Source organism: Camarhynchus parvulus, chromosome 12 (assembly GCF_901933205.1).
Source record: "Camarhynchus parvulus chromosome 12, STF_HiC, whole genome shotgun sequence".
NCBI lineage: Eukaryota > Metazoa > Chordata > Aves > Passeriformes > Thraupidae > Camarhynchus > Camarhynchus parvulus.
In genome coordinates this window covers 9,392,960-9,417,622 of record NC_044582.1, presented here as the reverse complement: position 1 = coordinate 9,417,622, position 24,663 = coordinate 9,392,960, and the positions used below count along the sequence as shown (strand labels likewise).

Genomic DNA, 24,663 nt, shown 5'->3' with positions numbered 1-24,663 from the left:
TCATCAACTATCTCCCTTCACCCTTAGCCTAGCTCAAGGCTGTTGGCACTAACTAATCTTTAGGAAAATCCGTCTTCTGGACACCCGCTCACACTGCTCCTGATGTGTCATTGAGGGTTTTTACTATTATTTTTCATATATGAGAAAAGGAAAATGGTGGAAAAGGGATGAGGTTTGTATATACAACTAGCAGAAGTCTTGTATGCTTTGACCTTTCTCCTAAAGTGGGTCAAAGTTTTAAGCATATGTCACCACCAAATGAGGTAGACAGTTGGCCTCTGTCTAAAATCAAATATGCTGCAACTGCTACAACTATTATCAAAACAGGTGTAAGAGGCTCATTTACAGCAGCAAGGAAAAAGGCAGGAGAGAAAGGCTGGGCTGGGAAGTGACAGCACAATATCTGCAGATGGAAATATGGAAGACAAGCTCTTACAATACTTTGGAAATAAATACATGCAGGACATAAAGAAAAGATTAAATCAATAAAACACACTCTCATCTGTTTAAAGGAGGAGGAAAGGAGAAAGGATGACAGGTTGAAAAAAGTAAAAGATGGATTTAGAAATAAAATTCATTAACAGTGCCTCCCCTATCACAGAGAGGAAAGAAACCTTTGCCTGGTCAGTGTGCAATGGGTAGGAAGGCTACATACACATGAAATCTGTGATTTCAGAACTTCCTCTCCCCCTCCCATGGAGAGGTTTAAATCAGGTCTTTGTCTAGAAAAGAAGGGAGAGGTTTTCTTAAAACGAAACAAAGGGCATCCTTCTCTGTACTATCCCTTGAGGTAAGACAGAATGAGCACGATCTCGCTGCATTTTGACACCGAGAGTTACCAAATCCTTTCTATCACTGTGAATTCCCCTTACTTTATTTAATAAATGAAATCTCATCAACTTATCCTTCTTCTATTATCACTGCTGACATCAATCTGATAATATTGGCTTGGCGTGGAATCGTGCTATTATATGTCCTCTTGATATTTAATTTAAGAGAAACGTCTGCAGTGGGGTGAATATGTGAAGCAAGCTTTTTATTACTGGCAGCAGTAAGGACGCTGGGAGTGAATTAGACATTCATCTTAGTCAGGGCCAATCTAGTGGCTCAGAAGAGGTTTTCTTCTTAACCCTCTCCTAACTGCTCAACAGCAGCAGGTAACAGCTGCTTCAGTCAATAACTGCGTTCATTTGTCTTGGCAAATTCATTCCTACATAGATATAAACCCCATGAAGAAGTACAAAGTGTCTGGCAGGTTAAAGCAAGGTACTTTGAGGATTTCTATCATAAGCACTGCACTAAAAGGAGAAGTGCTGGTCTCAGTGTCCATCAACTAATCAAGAAGCAACAGTTTCCAAAGGCAAACACCACAACTCACTGCAAAAAGCAATTAAGGCCAAATGATCAGGATACAGACCCAGAGACAGAAGGTTTCAAACACAGCACTGTGGCTACTTACTCAGGTGCTGCTGAGAGGTTCCCTTTTTGAAAGAATTATAGACTCAGTATTGGAAAGCAAGGGAAAGCTGGAAAAGCTCTATGTATTTGCTGGTCCTTCCACCCAGCTGAAGATCAGCCTACCCAAGCAGAGATGCAACTTCAGTGCTTTAGGAATTGGCAGCTCTTTAGCCTTGTGCAAAATCAGTAACTCCACAGTGAGTAACACACCATCACTTGGCTTTACTGGGAAGAACAGCAATTCCAGATGGAGTTAAGAGCAAGATCTTCTTTTTACATTTTACTCTGGGAAACCATTCAAGCTGAACAAAAAACTCAAGACAGAAGCTGATGGTTTCTAAACTCAGACACTTTGATACCTCTGGTCAGAAACTGATAAACAAAGACACACAAGGTCTCTCACAAGCCAACTTAAAAGTAGCTGGCTCCAGCACACAGCTGCAAGCAGCAACCTAAATGGGCCAGCAATCTGGAATTTCATGTGGGCCACAAAATCCAGTGACTGGATTAGCTGCTTTCTGCTGCATTATTTTACTAAGACCAGTGTCTGAACCAACTTGAGCAAACCACATTAGTCACCACAGTCACTGGAGCAGAGACAGTCCCAGACACCAGCAATGAGATGCATGGGCAGCCCTGCCAGTAAATCCTAGGGCACACAGCAGCAGTTTCTGCAGGTTGGGAAGGAATCAGACACGTTGTATAGCTGCTTAGTATGTTTATATATCCAGGGTCCATTACACACGTTTCAGACTAAGCTCAGTGATGCTTTGGTCACATAAATGTGGTGTGCTGCCAGGCTGCACTGTACATATATAAAACCCAATAGGTGGTTAACTGACCTGTAAAACTGCATCTCCCTTGGGTAGCAGTTGGCTCTGATGGCTTCTCTAACATGTCAGAAAAAATGACTCCAGACAGACGCAATACACAGCACATAGAAAGGTTTCATTCTCTCTCATTATTGCATCCTTGACATTTACAGCAGAAAATTAAACACAATTGAAGCATTTCATTCATATATAACAAACTCATCAGCACAGAACAAACAGCCAGGCAAGCTAACTTTCAGCACAGGATGCTGCACTATCACAAAGCACTGTGCCTTCACTACAAGCTATGGGATTCCCTGATCCTGCACATCAGCTTGATAACGTGGTTTGAATGGAAGAGGTAAGAGCTGTGTTACAGCTAGCTGCGTGGCAAGGGAAATAAGAGATGGAAGAAGCTTAATAGATTATCCAAATGTCTACTAAAAAATCAGTAATGTTTAAGCTACATAACCTAGCACAGTGTAAACAAACTGCATGTCTCATGAGGCTAAACTAATATGATCAGGAAGGAAGTATTTCTGATCAGCCTCAAGTACTCAAAACACTGCTCATCAGGCTTTGCCACTGATCGAGGTAGAATAGAAAGCTTGCACAGTTTAGAGCAAGAGGGGACAGACTAAAAGAAAAGGTGAAACCTCATGACAATTTCCAGAAGAACCGGGGTGCTACCCCCAAATTTCAGCTGAATCTGCTGTATCCTGTCTAAATCCTTCTCACATGCCTTGTCACACTGTCAGCAGCACACTCCTGCACACCTGTGGTTATTTCCCCTCTCTCTTTCTCCCCTTGACAGCTGCATTTTAATAACAGGTCACCCCACTCTGTTTTTCCATACATTGTTCATGAAGTGCCAAATGAACGAATATTTTAAAGCACTGTGAGTTTCTGGGTGACTCTGTGATCCTACAAAATTTGTCACTCAAGTACTTCCCAATCTCAATTCCTGTTTTGACAGCTTGTTTGAAACTGCCACCCAATTCCCCACTGGAGTTCATGCACTCACTGCACCCTTGTTCTTCCCAGGACAGATATCTCCTTTCCTTCCAATCACAGACAGGCAGAAGCTGTTCTGAAATCTTCTTCTGTGTAAGTAATTAGATTCTATCACTGAGAACAAAAATTACCACAGAAGTCCAAGTCTCAAGTGTCAGCCACCTGCTGTGTCACTGCACTGCGTTCAGTAGAAACAGACTGCCCCAACCACATTTCATCCACCAAAAAAAAAAAACCAAAACAAACCACCATACAAAAACCCCAAACTCTAGAACATACAGATTGATGTTGATAGTGACTAAAATCAGTTTTCTGTAACAACCTTTAATTTTGGAAATCAACAACAACTTCTTCATTTCCATCATGAAGTTGATGCAAAGAGATTGTGTGACCCATGCAATGCTGATTCCAGCTCTCCATCTGACTTACTCCAGTGTATCACAAACTCCCCTGTCCTCCTACATGGTTTATCCCCACACACAAGTGGTCATTTCCCATTTGGTCAATGGGTCATCCTGAAAGACTTTCACTTACACCTCATTGTGTTCAAGTGCAGTTTCAACCAAATTTAACTGGTTTCCTTATACCCCATAAGCTGCAGGCACTGGGGCTGTGGGTCTCTGGGGGAGCAGAAAGGTAGCAATAAGCAAAAAGTGAACTAAAACATATAAAATAATATTACCCTTATCCTACTGAACCTGCAAATGCAATAACTAATCACCCCTATTAGCATTTTGCATGGCAGATGGCAAGTGGTTTAGAATAATGAGAGACTTTTCCCCACAAGTGGATAATTCCAATGCACATTTGGATGTAAATTCTTTACTGATTATGATGGTAGAATACTGAGCTATGAGAAACTGCCAGTTTGGAAGATGAAAGGAAAACTACTGCCTCTTCCTTCACTTGCCAAGAGATACAGAAGTTAACAGAACTGGATCTCCTGCCCACAAAGCCATGCACCATTTTTTCCCAAAGATGCCAAGCTACTAAAAGTTGACTAGCAAAGATGAAGAGCCTAAAGTTAGCAGCAAAACAGTCTCTGGAAGCCAAGCAGGAATGAGTCAGAATCTTGTTGCTGGAAGGAGTTCTCTGAATCAGAAAGGAAGCTGGCTCAGCTCCCACAAGGCAGAAAAGCAATATAGCAAGCAATAACTGAATCTGAAAACAACACACAGCCCAACAAGTGACCCGAATAGGGATTTTCTTTCTTCAGATAAAAAACATCATCTAAAAACTGTTTAAGATTTCAGGTCAGGAAGGGAAGGCATGCAGTCTGTAGAAGATATGCAGCACAAGCCCTAAGAATATATGGGTTGTGACAGTGCTATAATGTCTGGGAATTAGTTGGGAAACTGTTGGTCTAATAAATACCTTCCTCAAAAGTCTTCTAAAGAAGGTAACTGAAGAAGTGATATGCTGATTTCATATAACCACAAGACATGAGGGGCAGCAGGTTCAGTAAATGTCTCCTATGTGAGATGATCTTATAATAATGCCACACTGCAAATGAAATGTTCTTCTTTTAAAAGAAAACCCTGACTACCCATTTGAACAGCAGTCACTTTTCCAAAATGCCACTGGGTCTGCACTAGGTTCCTATAGTTTACTTCACATTACACAAAGGGATGGACAAAAATATGAGTCCATTAGTATATTGTGCACTGACAAAGTGGCACATCCTGCTAAAGATACCAAAATAAATGTAGAGAGGAGATTGAAGCTGCCAATGTTAAAGTTCAGGTGGGATCTGAAGCTAAACATTCACCTTATTAAAAAAATTCCCTTGCTTCTGCCCACATTCTCTAAACTTCAAAACCACAGTGCCCCCTTTTACCAAGCTGTGCAATTCTGAACACTGACTCAGCAAAGATCCCCATTAAGCAGCTACTCATCCCTCAGAGAACATCAATAATGGTGCTTTCCAAGCAAGCACACACAAAAAGTCTTACAAGTCCGTTTTTGGGGGGAGGTTGGGGGGTTTTTGCTTGTTTGTTTCTGTTTTTAAGTGAATATTGTAACTCAAGAAGTTCTCAGAAAATAGAAAAAAAAAACTTTATAGAAAACTATTTAGATAACATGGTTCTAAGTCTGGAGAACAGCACATGAAGCATCTCCAGGCATCTTCAGGTGCCTCCTGAAGCTGCTCCAGTGTGCTGCTGGTGGCCCTCACAGTCAGCACAACACTGACCAGCTCTCTCCAGGTAAACAACAGTCCCTGAACAATAATCCCTGAACAAGTGCTCCTGCCTTCCAAACACCAGCTTTTTGGGTCAAATTAATTTGAATTGCAGTCGGTATGGTAAGTATATGTCCTAGACATGCAACTGCCAGGACTAACAAGAAAAATGCAAAAATCATACAAATAAATAAATAAATAAATAATTAAAGTTATTGAAGCCCAATTTGATGGCAAAGATGGTTTTTCTCTTCTATAAGGGAGAAATGGACTTAAATCTCTCATCAGTTCAGCATTAAACAACACCAACTTGCTCTGTGCAGATGCATCACCAGGATGCAAGGTGTCCACAGCAGTCCTGCCACAGTCCTTATTTCCTCAGAAGACACAAATATAAAAGCTCTGACCTATATAACAAACTATTTCCTGAAATTTCCCCAGCTGGGACTTGCTTTTGGTGTCTTCTACCGTCCCTCCAAGACTTCAGGAGGAGACTGACTCAACAGCAAGGACACAGAGTGTATAATCCAGAGTCAGGAATACAATTACTGCTCAAAATAGCAACATTGCCCTTGAAATCAGTTGCAACTGAATTAATGACCAGATTGTTAGAGTGTTACCTCAACTTTGCCTCAGGCTGCTAATTAGCAAACAAGTCATTAATTCACTGGTAACAAGTGGTTTCTCAGGCATTATTGCTTCTGACATCTTTAATTCACCACTCTTTATGGAAAGCTTCCCCAGACAACTTTAACCTCAGTCCTTTACAGATCAGCCTCACACCATTACCACCAGCACACTGCACCACATACACATTGAAGACAGGCAGAAAAACACAGCAGGAATAGGCTAAGCTGGGTCATTAATTAATATTCATTACAAATTTCCCAAAATCAAGCCAAGGGGAGGGGAAGGCCAAGGGCACAAAAAGTTCTGAATTTTGGTGTGGATCTGCCATTATTTGTAAATACAGAATAAGATACTATGAAATCTGGAAAAACCTTGCTTTCACCATGGTCCATGTTGGAATATGCAATTCCCAATGTGAGGGCAGAGATCTGCTTTTATTTTCACTGTATTCTCCACAATAAAGAGCTGTGAACTGAAATATTTCATGTCCTCTGATGCACAAAGTATGACTGAGGTTTGTTTTAACAGCTGCACAAATATCCATGCTTTTGAAAACAATCTGGATTTGGCCTGCCAACAAACCCTGATCTAAGGGCTTTATAAAGGCAACATTACTACAGAAAACAAGTGCTTTTCTTGTAAAAATCGATAGCAACAGAAACGTCCCTAACAGACTACATGGAGTTTTTGGCACCTCTTCCTTTGCTATTTGAGTCCTTGCTATTCAGATCTCATTTTATAAATGCCCAAGTTCCACCAATGTAGCAGTGAAGAAACACTCCTGCAGTTTTGAAGAGACACCAGTTTTTCAGAGCTAACAGAACTGCAACCTCAGTTCATTGGACTCATCTCTCATCACGCATGAGAGGAAACACAATACTGTGAACATTAGATTGAATGTTACTCATTTTACTAACTGGGCAAAACAAAAATCTTATTTAGAAGCAGCATCTTAGTAATCCTCAAGAACTGAACTTCAGAAAGAACATTCAACAGCTTGGATAAAGCACACAATCTAATAAATTTTCAAGATTTAAAATTTGGTTCGAAAAAAGAATAATCTGGCCCAACTGGAAAATTTATGCAAATCCACTGCACATATTCAACTTCTATTTCCACATACCATATTCCTAAAGCTGTAGGGGAATATATGTTGCTAGGAAATCAATGCACTGGTACAAGCAGCTCGTTAGCAATAGCCCTTCCAGAATTCATAAGGAAAATGTTTATATCCTAAGGTAATGAGTGAAAAACTGTGTGAACTGTTACTGACCAGAAACTTTTTCTTCCAGTAAAATGCACACCAGGTAAAATGACACAAAGTCAAAATTCACCCATATACTTTTGCCCTCTTCTGAAATAAATTTGACGAAATTCACACATTATAATCTCTTAGAGAATATTTTAATTTCCTACTAAGAGCAACTTCATAAAAGTGAGAAGCAGAAAAGCTTTGACTAATAACCCATTTCTTTATTTGAAGATTATGAAACAGATTCAGTGTAGACAGAAGAAGGAACAGCTAGCACAAACCAAGCACCAAGGGAAGAACAGGACTGGGACGAAGACAAATAATTTTGGTGAAAGTATCATCATTGCAGGGCACAAAAGGACTATGTTGAGGTAAGGCTATGGATAAGCTTTCAGCAATAATCAATCTCTTACTCCTGAAAACTCTTAAATCCCTGTTGGAGAGGTTCTTAATTTCAACACTAAATTAATCATTTATCTAATCTAATGATAGGAGAAATCCCAGAGCAATTTAGTTTGAAAACTATGATGTCTTTACCCTTCTCCTTAGGCTTCACAACTGCCCATATAATAACTGTTTCAGACCTTGTCTCCTGGGCACAGTCCTCTGTTGAAATACCCAAGGCCTCATAGTAGACTTCAAGATTAACAAACTCAATATAAACTCACATAACTATTTTACAAACTTTCCATATCTACATAAAGAAACAAAAAAGGTAGTTTCTCTAGGTTTCAGTTAATCTTGCTATTCTAACTGAGGGGCCATTAGCCTCATAAAATCTTGTGTAATTCAATAAAACCTTTATTTCCATGAGTACTGAAAGCAAGCCATACATCCCCTGTTGCCAGCAGACAATCCATCTATGACCTTTCTTCCCTCACCCTCACTGAGTCAGTGTGGTTTTCTACTCCACATTCAGCCAGGAGGATACTCACTACTTGCTGGTTTCTCTAATGTAATCACTTTAAATACTCATGTCCATTAAGTTTAAAGATCTTAGGACCATTACATGAAACTCTCACATAGTAGGTCCTACATGGAGTAAATCTCTTTGGCAGTTTCTCCATTGGAAAGCTGCCTTGGATTCACAGCTGATCTCCATCAGGATAAGATCAACTGAGATTCTTTATGCACTCCTTGATAACAGCACATAGCATACGCAGTCCTCTCAGCACCACATGCAAAGCAACAGTCATCAGCAAGCAGCTTCAGAAAGAGTTCTGAAAGCTATAGGGAGATTTCAGAGGGAAACTCAGCTTCAGAACAATGTTATCTTTTAACAGCCTCCTAATCCCCTCACCTAACTCCTGCAGCTTTACCTTTTAGAGTCACACCCCCACCCAGGCCAATTCTTGCATCCAAAAGTAACAACTACAAAAATAAATAATTTTTTAAAAAGTGATAAGACAACCTTCACAAAAGAAAATAAATCACAAAAAAAACCTTAAAAAAAACCCAACAAACCCCAAACCAGCATATTGAGGATAAATCTAGAGTGCTGCACTAAGCCATAACCTCTTTACTGATGTTTTTTTCCTTCCCCTTAACAGATTCAGGGACTGTAATAACATTTAATCCTCAGAAGCTAATCTAAATGTAACACTCAAAAGAAGACAAAGACAACGCAACAGAAAGAAAATTTGGCCACTGCCTTTTGGGAGTGCTGCTTTATCCCTGGAGCGAGTGCATTAATACAGCTTGGAATGAAATGCCATTTTATTCTCTGTAGCAGGGAGGGGATTAGCAAGTTGTCTTCTCTAAACCCAGTCTGAGTCATGGCTCTATGAACACTGAGAAAAGGATGTGGAATGAAGGGAAGGGTGGGGAGCACTGGCTTTTTATTTACACGCTGCTTCCTTTGTGGGTGGTTACTGATGTGCACAGTTTGCTAAACAGGGAAAGAAGGCAGGGGAAGTTCTAGGTCCCCTGACTTTAATTCTGTTGGTTAACAAAAGAGAAAAATAACAATGCACCAATTATAACAAAATAGTTGAGACAATATGTCCATGGCAACCGTCCAATTCCCCACAGCATGGAAGCAACAAGGGCGAGTTGCTTAAGGTGCTGAAAGCTGTGCTCAGTGGTATCTTGTTGCTAGGATCTTTTTCCTGGGAGGAAATAAAACAGGTTGGACAGAGCCCAGCAAAAAAGGAGGAGGAGACACTTTGATAGGAGGTATGTGGAGATGAGAGCAGGCTGGCTTCAGGTGAAGAGATGAGGAACAAAGTCCATTGCACAAGTCAGGCCATGCAGGCATCAAGCCTTGAAGTGGAAACCAAGAGCTAATGACTGTGTCAGTGATTTAATATGAAGCTCAGCACTAAGTACTTCACTTCTGCTTTTATACAAAGGGAGACAGGAAGGTTTACTTGCCTACCTCTCAGGCATGCTGTGAAGGGTCACTGGTGGAAAGGTGTACAATATTCCTAAATCCTGCAATGCTTGACAATCACTAAGGAGTGGAAACAGTCCATGGAACGCTTGACCACTTGTGCAGAGCTGTAAGTGTTGATAAAAGAATTACAAAAATCATTAAATGCCAAGAAAACAGTGGGGTTTTGTTTCAGATATTTCTTCTCTTTGCTTTGACATGGACTCTGAAAAGCAGGGTACTCACTGTGGAAAGAGCCCCAGCCCTATTTCCCTTTTCCTCCATCAGCTCTGCTGATACACAGTGGCAGAGAACAGATACAGACTGGTCTCACAAGGCACAAGTGCCAGGGGCAGGTCTTCACAGCGTAACAGGGATAACAGAAGCTCAGGAAGAAGACACTATGGTGAAGGAAATGGACTCTCTACAGTTGGAGAAAGTGCCACTCCTGGTTTCCTTTCCTTAAGGAGATATATCATAGTCCAGCACTGGAAACAGGCAGACCTGTACTTCATTCATCCTTTGGCTAATATTCCATTTCACATAATTTTGCAGGAGAGTCAGTTTATTCCTGTGAACCAAAGAACTAGATCTGCATAAATCAGTCTAACCTATCTTAGCACCAACTGGGCTTGTATGTCTAATACAAAAGTGCAAAACAGGATAAACAAACTATTCCTTCCAGCGAAGTCACAGGATATTGTAGGCTATTTCAATAAACAGGCTGTAGAAAGACTTGAATGTAGGATGCCTAACAAGAGAACCTCACAACTCACAGACGTCAAGTCCTACCAACTGAGCACTGAGGATGCCAGTGTAGGAGGGAACCTTCCCCTGACCCTGTCCCAGCCTATCATGACCCATGTGGGAGGCACAAGAACACTTCAGGAGTGTTTGTACAGTGTGCTGTACACAAAGCAGCAATCTGAAAAGGGTCACTGCATGCTGATGGAAGTGACACACTGCAGGATGATGAGGGAAATCAATGATTCTTCCTGCATGTACAATTATCAATGGGCACTATCAGTCCCAGATCATGAACTCCAAAGCTCAGCTCAGTGCAATCCTGGCTACTGCCGGCAATTTCTATTGTGAAGAACTAGAATGCATGATATTCAACTTCACCCTCAGTTTCACTCATGCCACTCATCTTGTCCCTTTTCAAGACACCCCCAGCCATGTTATTTTTTCACACAAAATTCACATTAGGGCAAGTGTCTCTTTTTGCTGCAAAGAAGACAGCTCAAGGAATCTGTCCCTTCATAATGGCTCAAGTTCACAGTGCCATCAAATTCAAGAGCACTGTACAATAAGGCCAGAAGCCAGGGACTGTTAGATGATAAAGGCTCAAAGAAAAGGGGAAGAAACCCTTAAGAGACCACAAGCACACTCTCTGAATCTTGAAAGAAAGAATTCATTAGCATTTGTGTTGGTCTCTGCCACTAACCTTTGCAAGAAATGGTTGCATTCCTGAGTTTCCTACATTACCAGTCTTCATTTCCACAAGAAACAGAACAGACCAAAGGAAACTGAAACATCAGGAACCAACCTTCAGACTACCTATAAAAAATAAGTTAGTTACAGCCTGTACTAGTAAGTGAAGAACACAATCCCAGGTCCCAATCACTTCCTTTACCAAGTCACAAGGATAAATCACCACTACACAAGTTCACAACAACTGATCACACATTTGCAGAAGCAAAACTAAGAAAAGATTCCATTGATCAAAGACTATAAGAAAGTTATGTCCTATGAATTTTTAAATTTTATTTTAAAAGAGAATTTAAAATTCTGCTATGGAAAACAGGATGGAAATGCAAGCAATGTGTTAGCTGCCTTGTTTTGGCTTCTTTAGCAACTTATTGCTTGACTGTCCAAACAAAAATGTGAAATTACAACAGGTTATGTGACGCTTTGGCAGTTAAACACAATTTTAAATAAAGACAGCACAATATACTGCACACCCCACTAATATATTCATCACTACTATATTATCTATTTATGCAATTAAGTATTGTAGAGTCTGGATTGGACCCAACCGGACTACATATGCTGCTACTCCAGTTTATTGCATGTTGGCCAACTGTTTACCCAACTGAGATTCGAGTGCTGCTCTTGACAGCGTAATTGCTTTAGCCTCATTAATATTTAAGAATTATAGAAAATATTTTTTCTTGGGCAGCTGTTAGTGCATGTGGAACAATAAGTTATATAATGCTACTGACAAATACAAATATAATTTAAACACTATATATGCTCACGGTAAAAAGGCAACATTAAAGGTCCACTTATTGTGCTAAGGCAAATAAAAAAGACCAGAAAAATCATTGCACCCATTCTAAGAAAGCATTCATGAAAATTACAACTCTAATTTGAAACTTACAGGGATGACATTTAGACTGTTTATCTTTTTTTCCCCCTGGACAATGAAAACTTTAGAAGTGGTGCCATTCTTCCTACCCCCATGCACAGCCCAATGCTACAGTGTGGAGGTTAAGTACAATGGGTCAAAGTTAGAACAGATTAAACATGTTCCATTGCTATTTTGAAAACCCTAGTAAATATTCCTATTTAATATTAATTTTTAAAGTCCCTCTCCTCTCCCTCATCCTTCCTTGCAAGATCTATCAACTTTATACTAAACTCTGCAAGCACAGCACAGAAAGAGAAGATGCCAGCTTGCACTTCCTCAGCCCCCACCTCAGTACCTGACAGGAGGTAACTTCACACTCAGTTTACAGGAACATCCAGAAGCTACACACAAAATGTTATGGAATGCAACTGGAAGGGCTGAAAAGAACAAAAATGGCTCCTCACTTTATCCGTTCCTCTGCCTTGGTGGCTGCCTCCTGATACTGCTCGGACGTCATCTTGTAGATCTCTGCATTCTGAAACAAAGAATAGAATGCTCAGCTCTAAAAATTAAAAGCATCTCAGATCTTATCTTGTCACAAAGTCATCTTCTATAATTAATAACAATTTCCAACAACAAACAGAATATTCAGTTCAAAGAATGCCAGAAATATTTAGGAGTTGATTTTATTTTCAACAAAATGCATCAAGGCCACAACACATGCCTCATTCCAAGGCTCACTTTTGTGAAAGGAAAAAGGGGGAAAAGGACACTACCAACCAACCATGAGCTTTGGTTATTCCATGTAACCACAAAAACAAGGTGTTTCCAGCACAGAGCTATTTTGAGTTCGGTTATGTTTTGTTCTCTTCTTTCATTAATTGCTGTGAAGGATCTTGTAAGTTACTGACATGCAAGTATCAAAATTGGCTGCTAGCACTGGAAAATCCATTTTACATTTCAGTGCTTCTACTTATGTTACTTATTCTTTAAAAGAAAATTATGCAGCCTGTTTCCTTTCTACCAACATAGGGAGGTGTATCAGGTCTCAGTTAAGGCGCTGCCAAACAGAGGCTTGAGTGTCTTGCTGCAGGGCTTAAGAGGTTTGCATTAAATTCTCCTGAACTTGCACAGAAATAGTTTTAGCTCACAACTGCTTAGTCACTGAATGTGGAGGATGAATTCCTCCTCTGGGCTGCACTGAGGAGCCTCCCAGGCACAATCAGCAGGAGGGAAGGGCTGCACTCCCCCAGTGAGTGCACTACAGGTCTTGTGTCACCAAGCTGCTGATAAAGCCTCTTTAGGCAAAGCCTCTGGACTCCACTGGCAACCGCCTTGTGCAAAGCTCATCTGCAAGGCTCTTACTCTGAAAAGGCACAAGCAGAAAATATGCAATAATCAATCAAAAAAAAGTGACAAAATGGTATTGAAAGCAAGGACAGCTATTCATTTAGGGCCAGTTCGAGCTGCTATCTCGTCTCTCCCCAAATTTGGTCATTTTATATAGAATACTATTCTTGCCCTTCTTCATTTATTTTCCCATAAATGCAGCTGGTCCTGCGCATGATGAGCCAACACATACTGTTCAGTGGTTGGAAAAAGGAAAGGACAGATATAACTCAAGTTCTATTAGTGGTTCTGCCACTTGTGCAATCTTGGGCAAATCACCATTTTCCATCTGCAAGTGAGGGATAACAGCTGCTTGTATCTCTGAAGTTGTGTGAAGCTCAGCTAATTGAAAGGTTTATAAAGGTTTTCAGAACCTGGGCTTCAAGGTATATTTAAGCATTTTATCTTTAGTGTCTGAATTTATGTTACATACCAAAAGAAACACAAAACAGATTTTACTTTTCAAACTTTGACCTAGGAGACAGATTTAAACTGAGGAATCACAAAGGACTAACCACTTCAAAATGCATTTTACCAGCAAATTATCATTAATGTTTTTGTTTACTTACTTATTAAAGAGTGGTCAAACTTCAATGCTATTAAATTCATTTTTCTCCTTCCTATATTGAAAAGTTCAGCTTTTAATGGTGCCTTTTTCTCTGGCCTGTAAACAGACCTCATGACTTACAGCTCCCTGCTGGTACTTATTCACACATGAAACCACAAGACCTGTGCTTCATTAATTAAATTTGCCATTAAAAATTAAATAATGTGAATAAGTAGATGTAAGCGTTATCTCCATTGGGCTTCAAAGGTCTCACCATTTCTCCAATTACTACCCAAGCAATTTTCATATTTCATACTGTCTGATTTCTCAAAGGGACTGGATCTGAGAGATCAGAATGAGAGAAAGTGGGAAAAAGAGAAAGCAAGGTAGCAAATTTAAACACTTTTCAGGCAATAGGAAGTGGTCCCATCAGACACTATTAGCCTGCAGCACTCTGCAGTGAAACAGCAGCAGGAGAGGAAAACAGGAACAAATCTGTTGTACGTGAGCCCCAGCATGAGGTCGTGTTTAACCCACCTGAAGAAAGTGACAATAGCCAACAGAATCATTTGCTGGATGTGCTGTTGATTAAAGTGGTTGTGGCACAACCTTACCAACTTTATTAAAGTTCAACTGCCCAGCACTTGGGTCAGGCTTATCTTCAACAACATCAGCTATGGACACGGACAAAAATAGCTGGGAAAGGAACCCAGGCTTTAGTTCTGAATTCTGAAGCTGTTAAAAGCAGGCAAGTGAGAGCCTGAACAGAGGCAAGAATCTCAGTGAGGGGAAGGAGGAAAGGCTTGGTCTCAAAGCAACCACCAGGCATCATGCAAAGATTGAGGAGGGACAGAGAACACCTTCAATCTGCAAATAAAGCTGCTGAGTTTTAAAAATGAAAAGGAAATATCTTTCCCTGTGATCCAACTGGGCCTATCGCTTTTGATTGAGACCTCTCCCCTCCAAAAACTTAAAACCCAATAAAACAATATTTCTAATGCTATGAGTCAGTACCTTTAAACGCTTCCTCAAGTAATAAAAACAGGGGGCTACAATTTAAATTTGAGTTTGCTCAACAAGCAGATTTTTAAAATACATTTTCTTTGGCCTTTAGACCCTTTCCAACTTTGGGAAGTGACATTCCCCTTTTGTCCTAAACATTAAATGAGCAACAAATGGGCTAAATGGGCAAGAGAAGGGCCTTTCAGCATGGGCATAGACACAGCAGGTTCTGTGATCTGGGGCTTCTACTAATAGAGAATAATTTCGCAAGTATTCTCATCTATACTACTTCAAACACAAGATCTGCTTCATTTTCAGCAGTTTACCCACCATGCTATGGCAGGAGAGAACGTTCCAGTGGCCTAGAACTTTTGAGGGCTTTATAACATAGCCGCAAACGAGGAGCTAAGCCAGGAACCACCTGAGCACTTCCCCCAGCTTCAGCAGGGTCGCCAGCTCACAAGGGCTATTCAGCAGGATCAAGGTGTGGTATTTGCACTTGAAACAAAGTCTGAGCTGCCTGTAGTCTTAGTGAAGTCCTTTATCTTCATAAAACGATATTCAGTGGTACAGTAAAAGAGAGAACATTCCACACGAAATTACAAGACATGAACGCTGCTTTTAATTTACTTTCACATTATTTGATGCTTGAGATAAAATGGCAGCTCACAAAGAAAAAGTTGAACATGAGACCTCAACTATTATTAAATAAAGCTCCTGGCAGTCTTAGTTGCAGAAATAAGTTTAAAAACATGACCAAAGGACACCATAAGGGCTCAAATAACAAAAGACACAGAAAGAATGAATGAACCACCTAAAATGTTTCAGTTCTCTCAATAAAGCTGAGCCTTAGGGAAGTCAACTTCAGAACATCACAGCTTTGTCATATGGGGAGAGAGCTCTCCAGAGAAGACAAACAAACTAAGCAAAGAAATGTTAGTTTGAAAGATTTTTCCCTGCTATTAAATGATGGTTCGTAGCAAATAATAAAAACACCAAGAAGTCATAAAAATACATAACCAGAGCCTAAAGTGCAACAGAAACACTTTCCTTTACCCTGGTGTTTTTCTACAACAGATTTGCTGCTATACCCTTGCTCTCCACTCTTCCAAAACACCCTTGTGCTAAAAATTCCCTTCCAAAGGGAATCAATTTTAAAACTTGGAGCTAAATTTGGAGTAATTTTAATTCAGCATTCCTCCTTGGCTGCAAACATGCAGAGAAACTCCAACACTCACTACTACACCTCACCACACTGCCCAGGCCCTTTCCAGAACATATAGCAAAGAAAGCAAGAAAACATAATAGCAGAAGACTGAGTTCTCAGGGTTATTTCAGGAGGGAAAGTAATTGAAACATAAAGAGAAAATCCTGCCAGCTCATTCTCACACTGACATTAAACCACATTCCTTACAACTTCAGTGAAACATGTGCTACTTGCAGTAACATGTAAAACAGAAAACTGATCAAAACAAGCATGAGGAAATCAAAATTAATCAGATTTCACGTGAAATTATTTGTGAACAACAAGCAGCAGCATTAAAAACCTGACACTGGGACAAAGATTTCTTCATCCATTTCAGTTTGGGTCAATAGATTAGAAGGTGTCTTGATTTAAAACCAACAAACCCAACCACCATCACCAGAGATATCCTAAGATATTTTGACACCTCAGAGTACAGAAGCTTGTCAGTGGTCACAGTGTTTAGAGATACAAAGAGGATTAACAGCTGTTGAAATGCTGCCAGCCTAGATGAATGCCAGTGATAGCTGTGATGAAAGGGAGCAGGGCAGCGGAGGCCCTGACAAATGCCGCAGACGACAGCCGGAGATTGGATGGTGCAATCTGCCTCGCACCTGACAGACGTGCTGCTTCCATCCCTTCTCCTGACATCCACACTCACCAGCCTGCAGCAAAATGCCCTTTGCAAGCCCCTCTCAAACCCAAAAGAGCACAAGAGGCAGTGCTGTGAGCGGGGCAATACATGGTGTGCCCCATAAGGGCACCACAAATTTCTGAGAGAAACAGGTAAGGAAAGCAAAGATTACTTCTTATATATTAAATGTCAGCTGGAAGACATTCAAATTCCTGCTTCCAGCTGCTTCTGAAGCCAGAAATAAGACCTTACACCATCCTGAGGAGCAGCACAACTGTGGCCTGCCTGCACACTCCTGGGGACAGGCAGCACACACATGCCCTGGATGCAGCTGCTGCCATGGAAGCTGCAGAGAAACATGGGTCAGTGCCAGCTTTGGGAGCCAGCTCTGCTGCCAGCAGTGCCTCAGGGCAGCAAAGGTGCACCCAGGTTCCCCACACCTCAGCAGGTCACTGCTTCACACACACTGTAGATCAGGCTGTTCATTCTCACCACTCAGAAGTTTCACACAAACGGCTCCTAACAGATTTGAAAAATTACCCCATGTACCTGCATCCCTCCCTCAAGTACAGAGGCAGATGAGCCAAACCAATCTGTTCACTGGATGACCCTGTGGATGTGTTAAAATCAACCCACACAATCAATCTCTGCTATAAGCTTTGGTCCAAAACAGGGAGTTTGGGAATTTCAGAATATGCTGCAAGAAACAATCTCTTCACCTCCTGAGCTCACTCCTCTGGTGTTTCTGCTCAGCCCATTTGCTGGTATCAGCAAGCAGTTAGCTCATTCACATTTCCTCCTTCCCATCAAATGCACATGAAAATAAAAGCCAATTAACAAGGAAGATAAACATGCCTATAGAGCATATCACTAGAGCATAGAAGTTAAGGGTTAAACTGCTTTTTTGAAAATTCATATGCTTTTTTTCTTAAAAGGTAACAGAGAAAAGATGCAAGGAACTACAAACAGCTTGCTGATATGAAAAAAAAAGAGACTTTTTTCAGCCAAAGCCAACTTCTAAACACAGCTCTGTTGTTTGCTGTTCATGTGTGGGTTCATCCATTCCTCCCGCTGAGACCAATAATGAAATGAGAGCATTGAATTTGTTCCATTCTATTCTTTCCTTCGGCAATAAGCTGTGAGATCATAAATTTTGGATTAAGATTCAGAGAAAGCATAAAGAGAGTAGTGTCCATAGTAAGAACACAGGCAAGTTAAACTAGTCAGGAGCAGAAGTACATTCCTCTTTGAACAGATTTTCTCATGTCTGCAATATTATCCTGAGTTGAAAGCAAAATATTAATTCTGCAGCATATCTAGAAAGCTTCTCACAGATAAAATCCCACAGAACAAACACTTTGTATCTCCACAAAGCTTGAGGGAGGCAGAGCTGGGGAGTAGGAACATGGCTGGGTTTACCTTGTGGATAACACAGGATAACTAGGTACAAAAAGGGTAAGCTACAGCCCCTAAAGCACATGGTGACTCAATAAAAATATGCATCCCAGGACTTCCCAGAACCAGGGTCCCACACCGAGATACTCCATCCGAGTGAAAATGGGTTTGCAGACCCAGGCTGTGATCCCACACCAGAGTCAGACTGTCTGTGAAGGTACCCTGGGAAGAGTCTAATTAAAAACAGTTACCCAACAGGAAAATGGTTTTAGGGACTTCCAAAAGCTTCAAGTGCCTCACTGGAAGCAGGCAGAAAAGCCTTATGTTATTTCAAGTCAGAAAGGCAACCAGCAAAAAAGAAATTATTGCTACAGAAGCAATTAAAAGGGGAAGAAGGAGAAAAGAGAAACACTCTGTTTATACGAGGTTGCTTTAAAGCACACCCTTCTGAAAGACTACAAACAAAGCACTGCCAATTCTTTAAACAAACTCTGGAAAGTAAAAGCAGCTTCAAAGAGAAAGGCCATAAAATTCCAGCAGGTAACTCAGGCTTTCTGGAAAGGACAGCAACAGCATTGTGAAAGGCCCAGATTAATGCCAGCACTGCTGCAGGGGAGTATCACCCTGTTCTCCTCCCAGCTGGAAGTTTAGCTAAGGTGAGGAATTCACAGTAAATGCCCGAATCAATTACACCTGACAAGTGCAGGTAAACAGGCTTCCCAGGCATCGATTAAACATCAAGAGTTTTCAGCATCTGCTTCAGAGGAGTCCTGCACATGCCTGACCTGCACAGATAACGTGGTGCCCATGGCACTGAGGGCACAGCACCCCTGCCAAATCCAGCACCTGAGCTGGGCAGCTGCACAACTCATCCTGCAGGGTCCTACCAGCAGCTCCACCACACAATCAGGATGAGCTCCGAGATCACAGGATGCTGCCTCAAACAACTGAGCATTGTCCATGAGAGAGTGACAGGAACGCAGAGAAATCGATGCCAAGGGAAACAGAAAAAAGAAGGAAATTGCCAGAATATCAAGAGTTCTAAGAAATGCAGGCAGAAGTTTCACTCAAAGGCTGACCAGCACTTTCAAGGGGGAATAAAGAGGGGGAAAAAAACTCCATCAAACAAAACTGGCAGCCATCAAATACTTGTCATACAATAAAAAAGATACGAAGCACATTCCCCTGTCACGCCTGTCACAGGAGCTTATTTTGGGAAGGAAGAAAGGAAGGAAGGAACATTTTAGCTAAGATTTAATGCCATCATGCCAAAGCTGGTATTTGACAGAGCCTCCAACAAAACTCCCACCACCTCGGACAGTCATGCTGCAGCTAAAAGTTCCATCTCTCTGCCGAGAATATCCCTAAGTCCCATTTATAAACTGCAGCAGCTGACCCAGTTAACAGCTCCTGTCCCAACTGAAAAAAAAAAAGCTGAGTTAAATTCATGACCCCATCCTTTTACACAACAGGTAGCTAAGGAATGCAGTACACTGGGTTCCCAGAGAAAGGCAGAATAGAGGAACCCAAGGCAACAGGAAGCACAAGAGAACTGGAGAATACTGAAGAAAATGTATCACATCCATACACTTGCATGGGTAAAGGAACTGCAGGGAAGAGAGTCACTATAAGAAACAAACAAAAAAACGCTGAAAAACAGAAGTAAGCTGAAGCCTGGAAGTTCCACCCCCTCCCAGGGTTTTTCCTCTACTCCCAACTACAAATTATTCTCCACGTGCAGTTCCAAGTAAATCAAGCTTTGCTAAATAACCCCGACATGTGCGGGGCTGAGAACCAGCCAACAAGCAATGATGAGATGTCCCTGGAATGATTAAGGAAAAGGCAGACATCTCTCAGGTTACAAGGAAGCCTGTTGTACTCTCCCCTTGGTGCATATGCAATGCTGCAAGCGCTGTTCTGAAACCTCTGATATTCAAAGGCTCATTTGGTTGACAAGGAGCCTGTGGATTCGTGGACAGATTGTCACACAAACTGTCAGGTTTTTAGAGAGACTATCAGACCTCTCTTTGCCTACGTTATGGAGCACATCAAAGACACAGAAGATGAACCAGACACAGACTGCACAGATCTGACAGAATGGTGGGTGTACATATTCAGAATACTGTACTACTGGGGGGTTGGGGGAGAGGCTTAATGTGAATAATCAGGGGCTGAAAGTTCCAGAAATGTGACAGTTTTTGGCAGCAATTCCCATCTTTGCATTTATTTATCGAAGGGAGAAAATCTGCCATACTAGAGGCAAACTTGAGAGAGGAAGAAAAATTGTATCAGCAGCAATTTATTTTGCCACTGTACTTTTTCTTTATTACTATTACTCCCAGAGCATTTTCTGAAGATATTTGTATTTTCAGTCAAGGTTCTCTCACTGTGCTTGCAGGCTCTCTTCCCATTTTATCCTAGGAGAGATAGGTTTAATGATTACAGCCAAAAAGACTGCTAGGACTTCACAGGTCACTGTACACGGTTAATGACACAGACAAATCCACACTTTCAGAAGTGCCTGCTGGCTCATGGCTCTGCCTGGAGATGCTCAGGAGCTCATTATTCAAAACTTCAAGCTCAACTTATGGGTAATCAGCACATCTGAAGAAATACGCCATACTCAGATAGCCAAAAAGTGAAGAGAAAAAAGCTATTACAGAAAATACTAACCTTAAGCATTAAGGTCTCACTTTTAAAATGGGGACAATGTTCACTTATCTTCCAGTGAGCTAGAAACCTCAGTTAATGAATACCTGGAAAAAGTCCCCAGCTCCACAGTTCAAAAATAGTACTACAAAGGATAACTTTATGTCATTCTCCCTTATTAGTGATAATTGGACAAACATTATAAAGCAACAATGTATTTTACAGGTGGCAAAAAAAGTTATTAAACTATTTTTACAAAGAAATATTGATTACTATTTAAAAAGGAAAATAAAATATAAAACAAAACATTGATAACAAGAAAAAGAAAATGGATTAACACAGATTCCTTTCGCCTGCCTTTATAATATCTCTGTCACATAACCTCTAGTTTGCCCTGCAAGGCATCAGTTATTTCAGAGAAAGGAATACTAGTATCTTTTTATACGTATTTTACCATTCAAAAGATTGAAATTTGGCACACAGCAAACAGAAAATAAATAAGATGTTTATCCTAAGATAAAAATAAACCACAAGGAGGACAAAGGAGAAAGGATGGCAGAAGGCATAAGAAAGGAATCAGAAAACATTTGTAAGCAATTTCCATCATTTGACAGTCTCATTCTCTCTGCTTTTAGCAATCTTCTCTTTCACCTGTTTTCTAATGCAGCTGTTTTGCCTGCTCTAAAGGGGCCTTGAAGAGACACCTGTGCAGCTGGCAAAGAGGGAAGGCTACAAAGAGAAGCCCAGAAGGAGCACAGAGCTCCAACCAATGGAGAGAGGCACTTTCACAGCAGGGCTATTAAGCTGTAAACGTTCACATGAAAATCCAACACCCACAGAGAGCAGGAGCAGCCACACAACTCCTTCATTGCCCATCTCTGGCAGAGACCACTCTGGACACAGCCCTGGGGCAGGATATCACCCCTGGCCTCACACAGCTTTTGGGCACCACCAGCTCAGTTATGGAACTTTCATTACAGAATCCAGGCAGAGGAAAGGCAACAAGGCAGGTCTCACTTTTAGCCTATTAAACAATATTAGGAATAATTACTTATTAACATAAGACCTGAAAAATCTCACAATGTCTTGCTGCCAAGGCTTCTCAGGAACATAAATGGAAGAATGTCACATGCACAGTGTACCACACATTCATAGATGCAAGCTAATCTACTTCGAATTTAATCTCTAAACACATTCTGACAGTAAGGATTATTGCATACAAGCAACAACACACCTTGAACTTGGCATTAAATGAAAAGGAAATATAGGTAGGCTTAAAGTTTCAGAAGAAACATTTTGGTATAAGCATCCTAATTATCAGGGGCTTGTTGCTGTAGCTGATAAACTTTGTAAGAAAAAGAGGCTGGCGAAACAGTGGTTTTTATAACTGGATATTTTTCAGGCTCATGAAAAAAAATACATCAGTATTTCACCTGTATCTGGACAAGACCAAGCAAAAAAATTCAAGCTCTTCAACTAGAGACAGCTTGAGCTCAATACAACAGGAACACAAAGAAGGGACAGAACTATGCTTTTGCTGGGGAACAACAGGAGGGAATAAAAGCAAACACCACAAACACTTCAGACCTGGAGGTAAATCCTCTCTCCACAGAAAAAATGAACACACAAAACCCAGCACTGTTCTGTTTTCAGCTGGCAAGGACAAATGCTGTGTTCCTCCCTAGGATGCTCTCACAGAAATCAACAGTTAGGACACTATTATGGGGGATTTTTTTTTTTGTTCTTCCTGCAACAAACCCTTGTCTCTAGCTCCAGGAAGAGTTACCTCAGTGCCACACGAATGAGTGATTAACCATCAGGCATAATGGCTTTTTCCTGCTGCATCTCAACAAATGACCTAAAGGTGAGAGGTCTCATACACTACATTTAATTCCCTAAACAGCCAAAGGAAATTCTGTGGTATACATAACTATTATGAAAAATGAGGTTAAAAAAATGCATATCCATGCTCAGACAGGCACACAATACAGCATTTTTACACACCCATATGAGTCGTCTTCTCTGATCAAGAACCACAGTCCAGCCAGTTCAAAGCTTGCTGCATGTCAGGGCAAATTAGATGATTTCTGTGTACTGCCCAGTACATCATGAGACATCTCTAGGGAAAAAAAAAATCCACAACCCAGGCACTCCTCAATTGACCCAGGCACTCCTCAATTGACCCAGGCGTGCAAGCTCAAAGCAACCTTGCAGCTTGAAATTATGAAAGAAAAAATTTGGCTTCTGTTCAGAAGAATGGGGAGGCAGAAGAAAGGAGAAGGAATTAAGCTGGTTTTCTTATTAAAAGACCTGAAACGCAGTAATTGGGAAGGAAAAGAAAAGCTAGCTCTTCTCATAAAATAACCTAGTTATTACAAGTCTTCTCAAACCAGAGGCTTAGAGCTTTATCTCAGCTCCCACATTTTCTTCTCCCATCTCCTGCTCCTCTGTGGTCTCTTGGAGATGGGCACAGATTCAGCAGCCTCTCAGCATGTCCTGGCTCTGTGGCCATTCCTCACTGCTGCTGCCCCCTGTGCAGGGCAACATCTTTTACCTTTTGCTGGCCACTCCACTGCTGAACATCTACCAGGACAATCTCCTTTCCACATTTGTCAGGGTACAACTCCTACATAGTTCTACTGCATATGAGATGTATATTTACTATTTTTAACTAAAACAAAACAAAATTAGCCATTATTTCATATTTATTTACAAATGGGGCTAAAATGCAAATGGGTGAGCAGGAAATCTTCATTTGAGCCAAGGCGTTTAATGGCAAACTGTGGCTGGGATCATCCTTGGGGCAGCAGAATGTATGGGCAAACCACCAATTAACCCCAAAACCAAACAAACAAAAATCCACCCCTCATCTTCATGAAACCAGGAGATTCTTGACAGGCAAAGCAAGTTTGCAGTGGCTGAAGACCTGACTGTGAGCCTGATGGTACACATCTATTTAAAAACATTGAACATGTTATTTACAAGCTACTTCTGAGTCACCCTGGTCTCTGGGGAACGTGCATTATATGTTCAAGAAATTGGAGTAGCTCTTTTATTTATGTTTCTTTAAAATGACTGGCAGATGGGGAAAAAACCTTCAGAGAAGTGGCCCCAGGCTGTCATGAAACATGTATTTAACACACCCACAGTAAACTACTAAACACTTCAGAAGGTACAGCCGCTGTAAATATGGAGTAGTTTCTTTTTCAAGTCTGATCTTTGGACTACTTAATTCAGCACAAATTTGAGATCTTCCAGGGAGTCAATTTATAGAGTAATTATTAGCCATATTTTCCATTAACATGATGACAGCATATTCTGTAAGGGCAGAGCCATAATTTTAAGGACCTTTTCAAAATGAATCCCACCGTTGGCTTTATTTTTAAGTCACAATAGTAATGCCTTTTTCCTGCCACATGCGGAAGGACCACTGTGAGCTGAAACAGAAATCTCAGATTCCCCAAAGTCAGGCTCTTATGCAAGTGAATTCCACACACAGGGAAGTTCTGTCTACCTGAACCAATTTCCAAGACTAAGTCTAAATCTGGAATATCCCAAGAGAAGCACAAGCTTCAATCATCAAAATCCCAGCAGACACACTGAATCCAGCCTAAGGTCTGGAACACATTTAATCAATTCACTCTGCTAACTCTCTACAGCTTCATAAAATAGCCAATAGTGCAACAACAGGGCCAGAAATTAATTGTACACTGGTTGGTGAATTACACAGAAATA

General features: G+C 40.9%; 1 protein-coding gene across 2 annotated transcripts in view; it reads right to left on the bottom strand.

Moving 5' to 3' along the window:
- Positions 1-24,663, bottom strand: part of CHCHD6 (coiled-coil-helix-coiled-coil-helix domain containing 6) — a 109,183-nt gene that overhangs the window by 39,519 nt on the left and 45,001 nt on the right. For both annotated transcript variants that reach the window (XM_030956915.1, XM_030956916.1), the window contains one exon: positions 12,534-12,604. In XM_030956915.1, the coding sequence (XP_030812775.1) occupies positions 12,534-12,604 (71 nt within the window). The remainder of the gene's footprint in view (positions 1-12,533; positions 12,605-24,663) is intronic.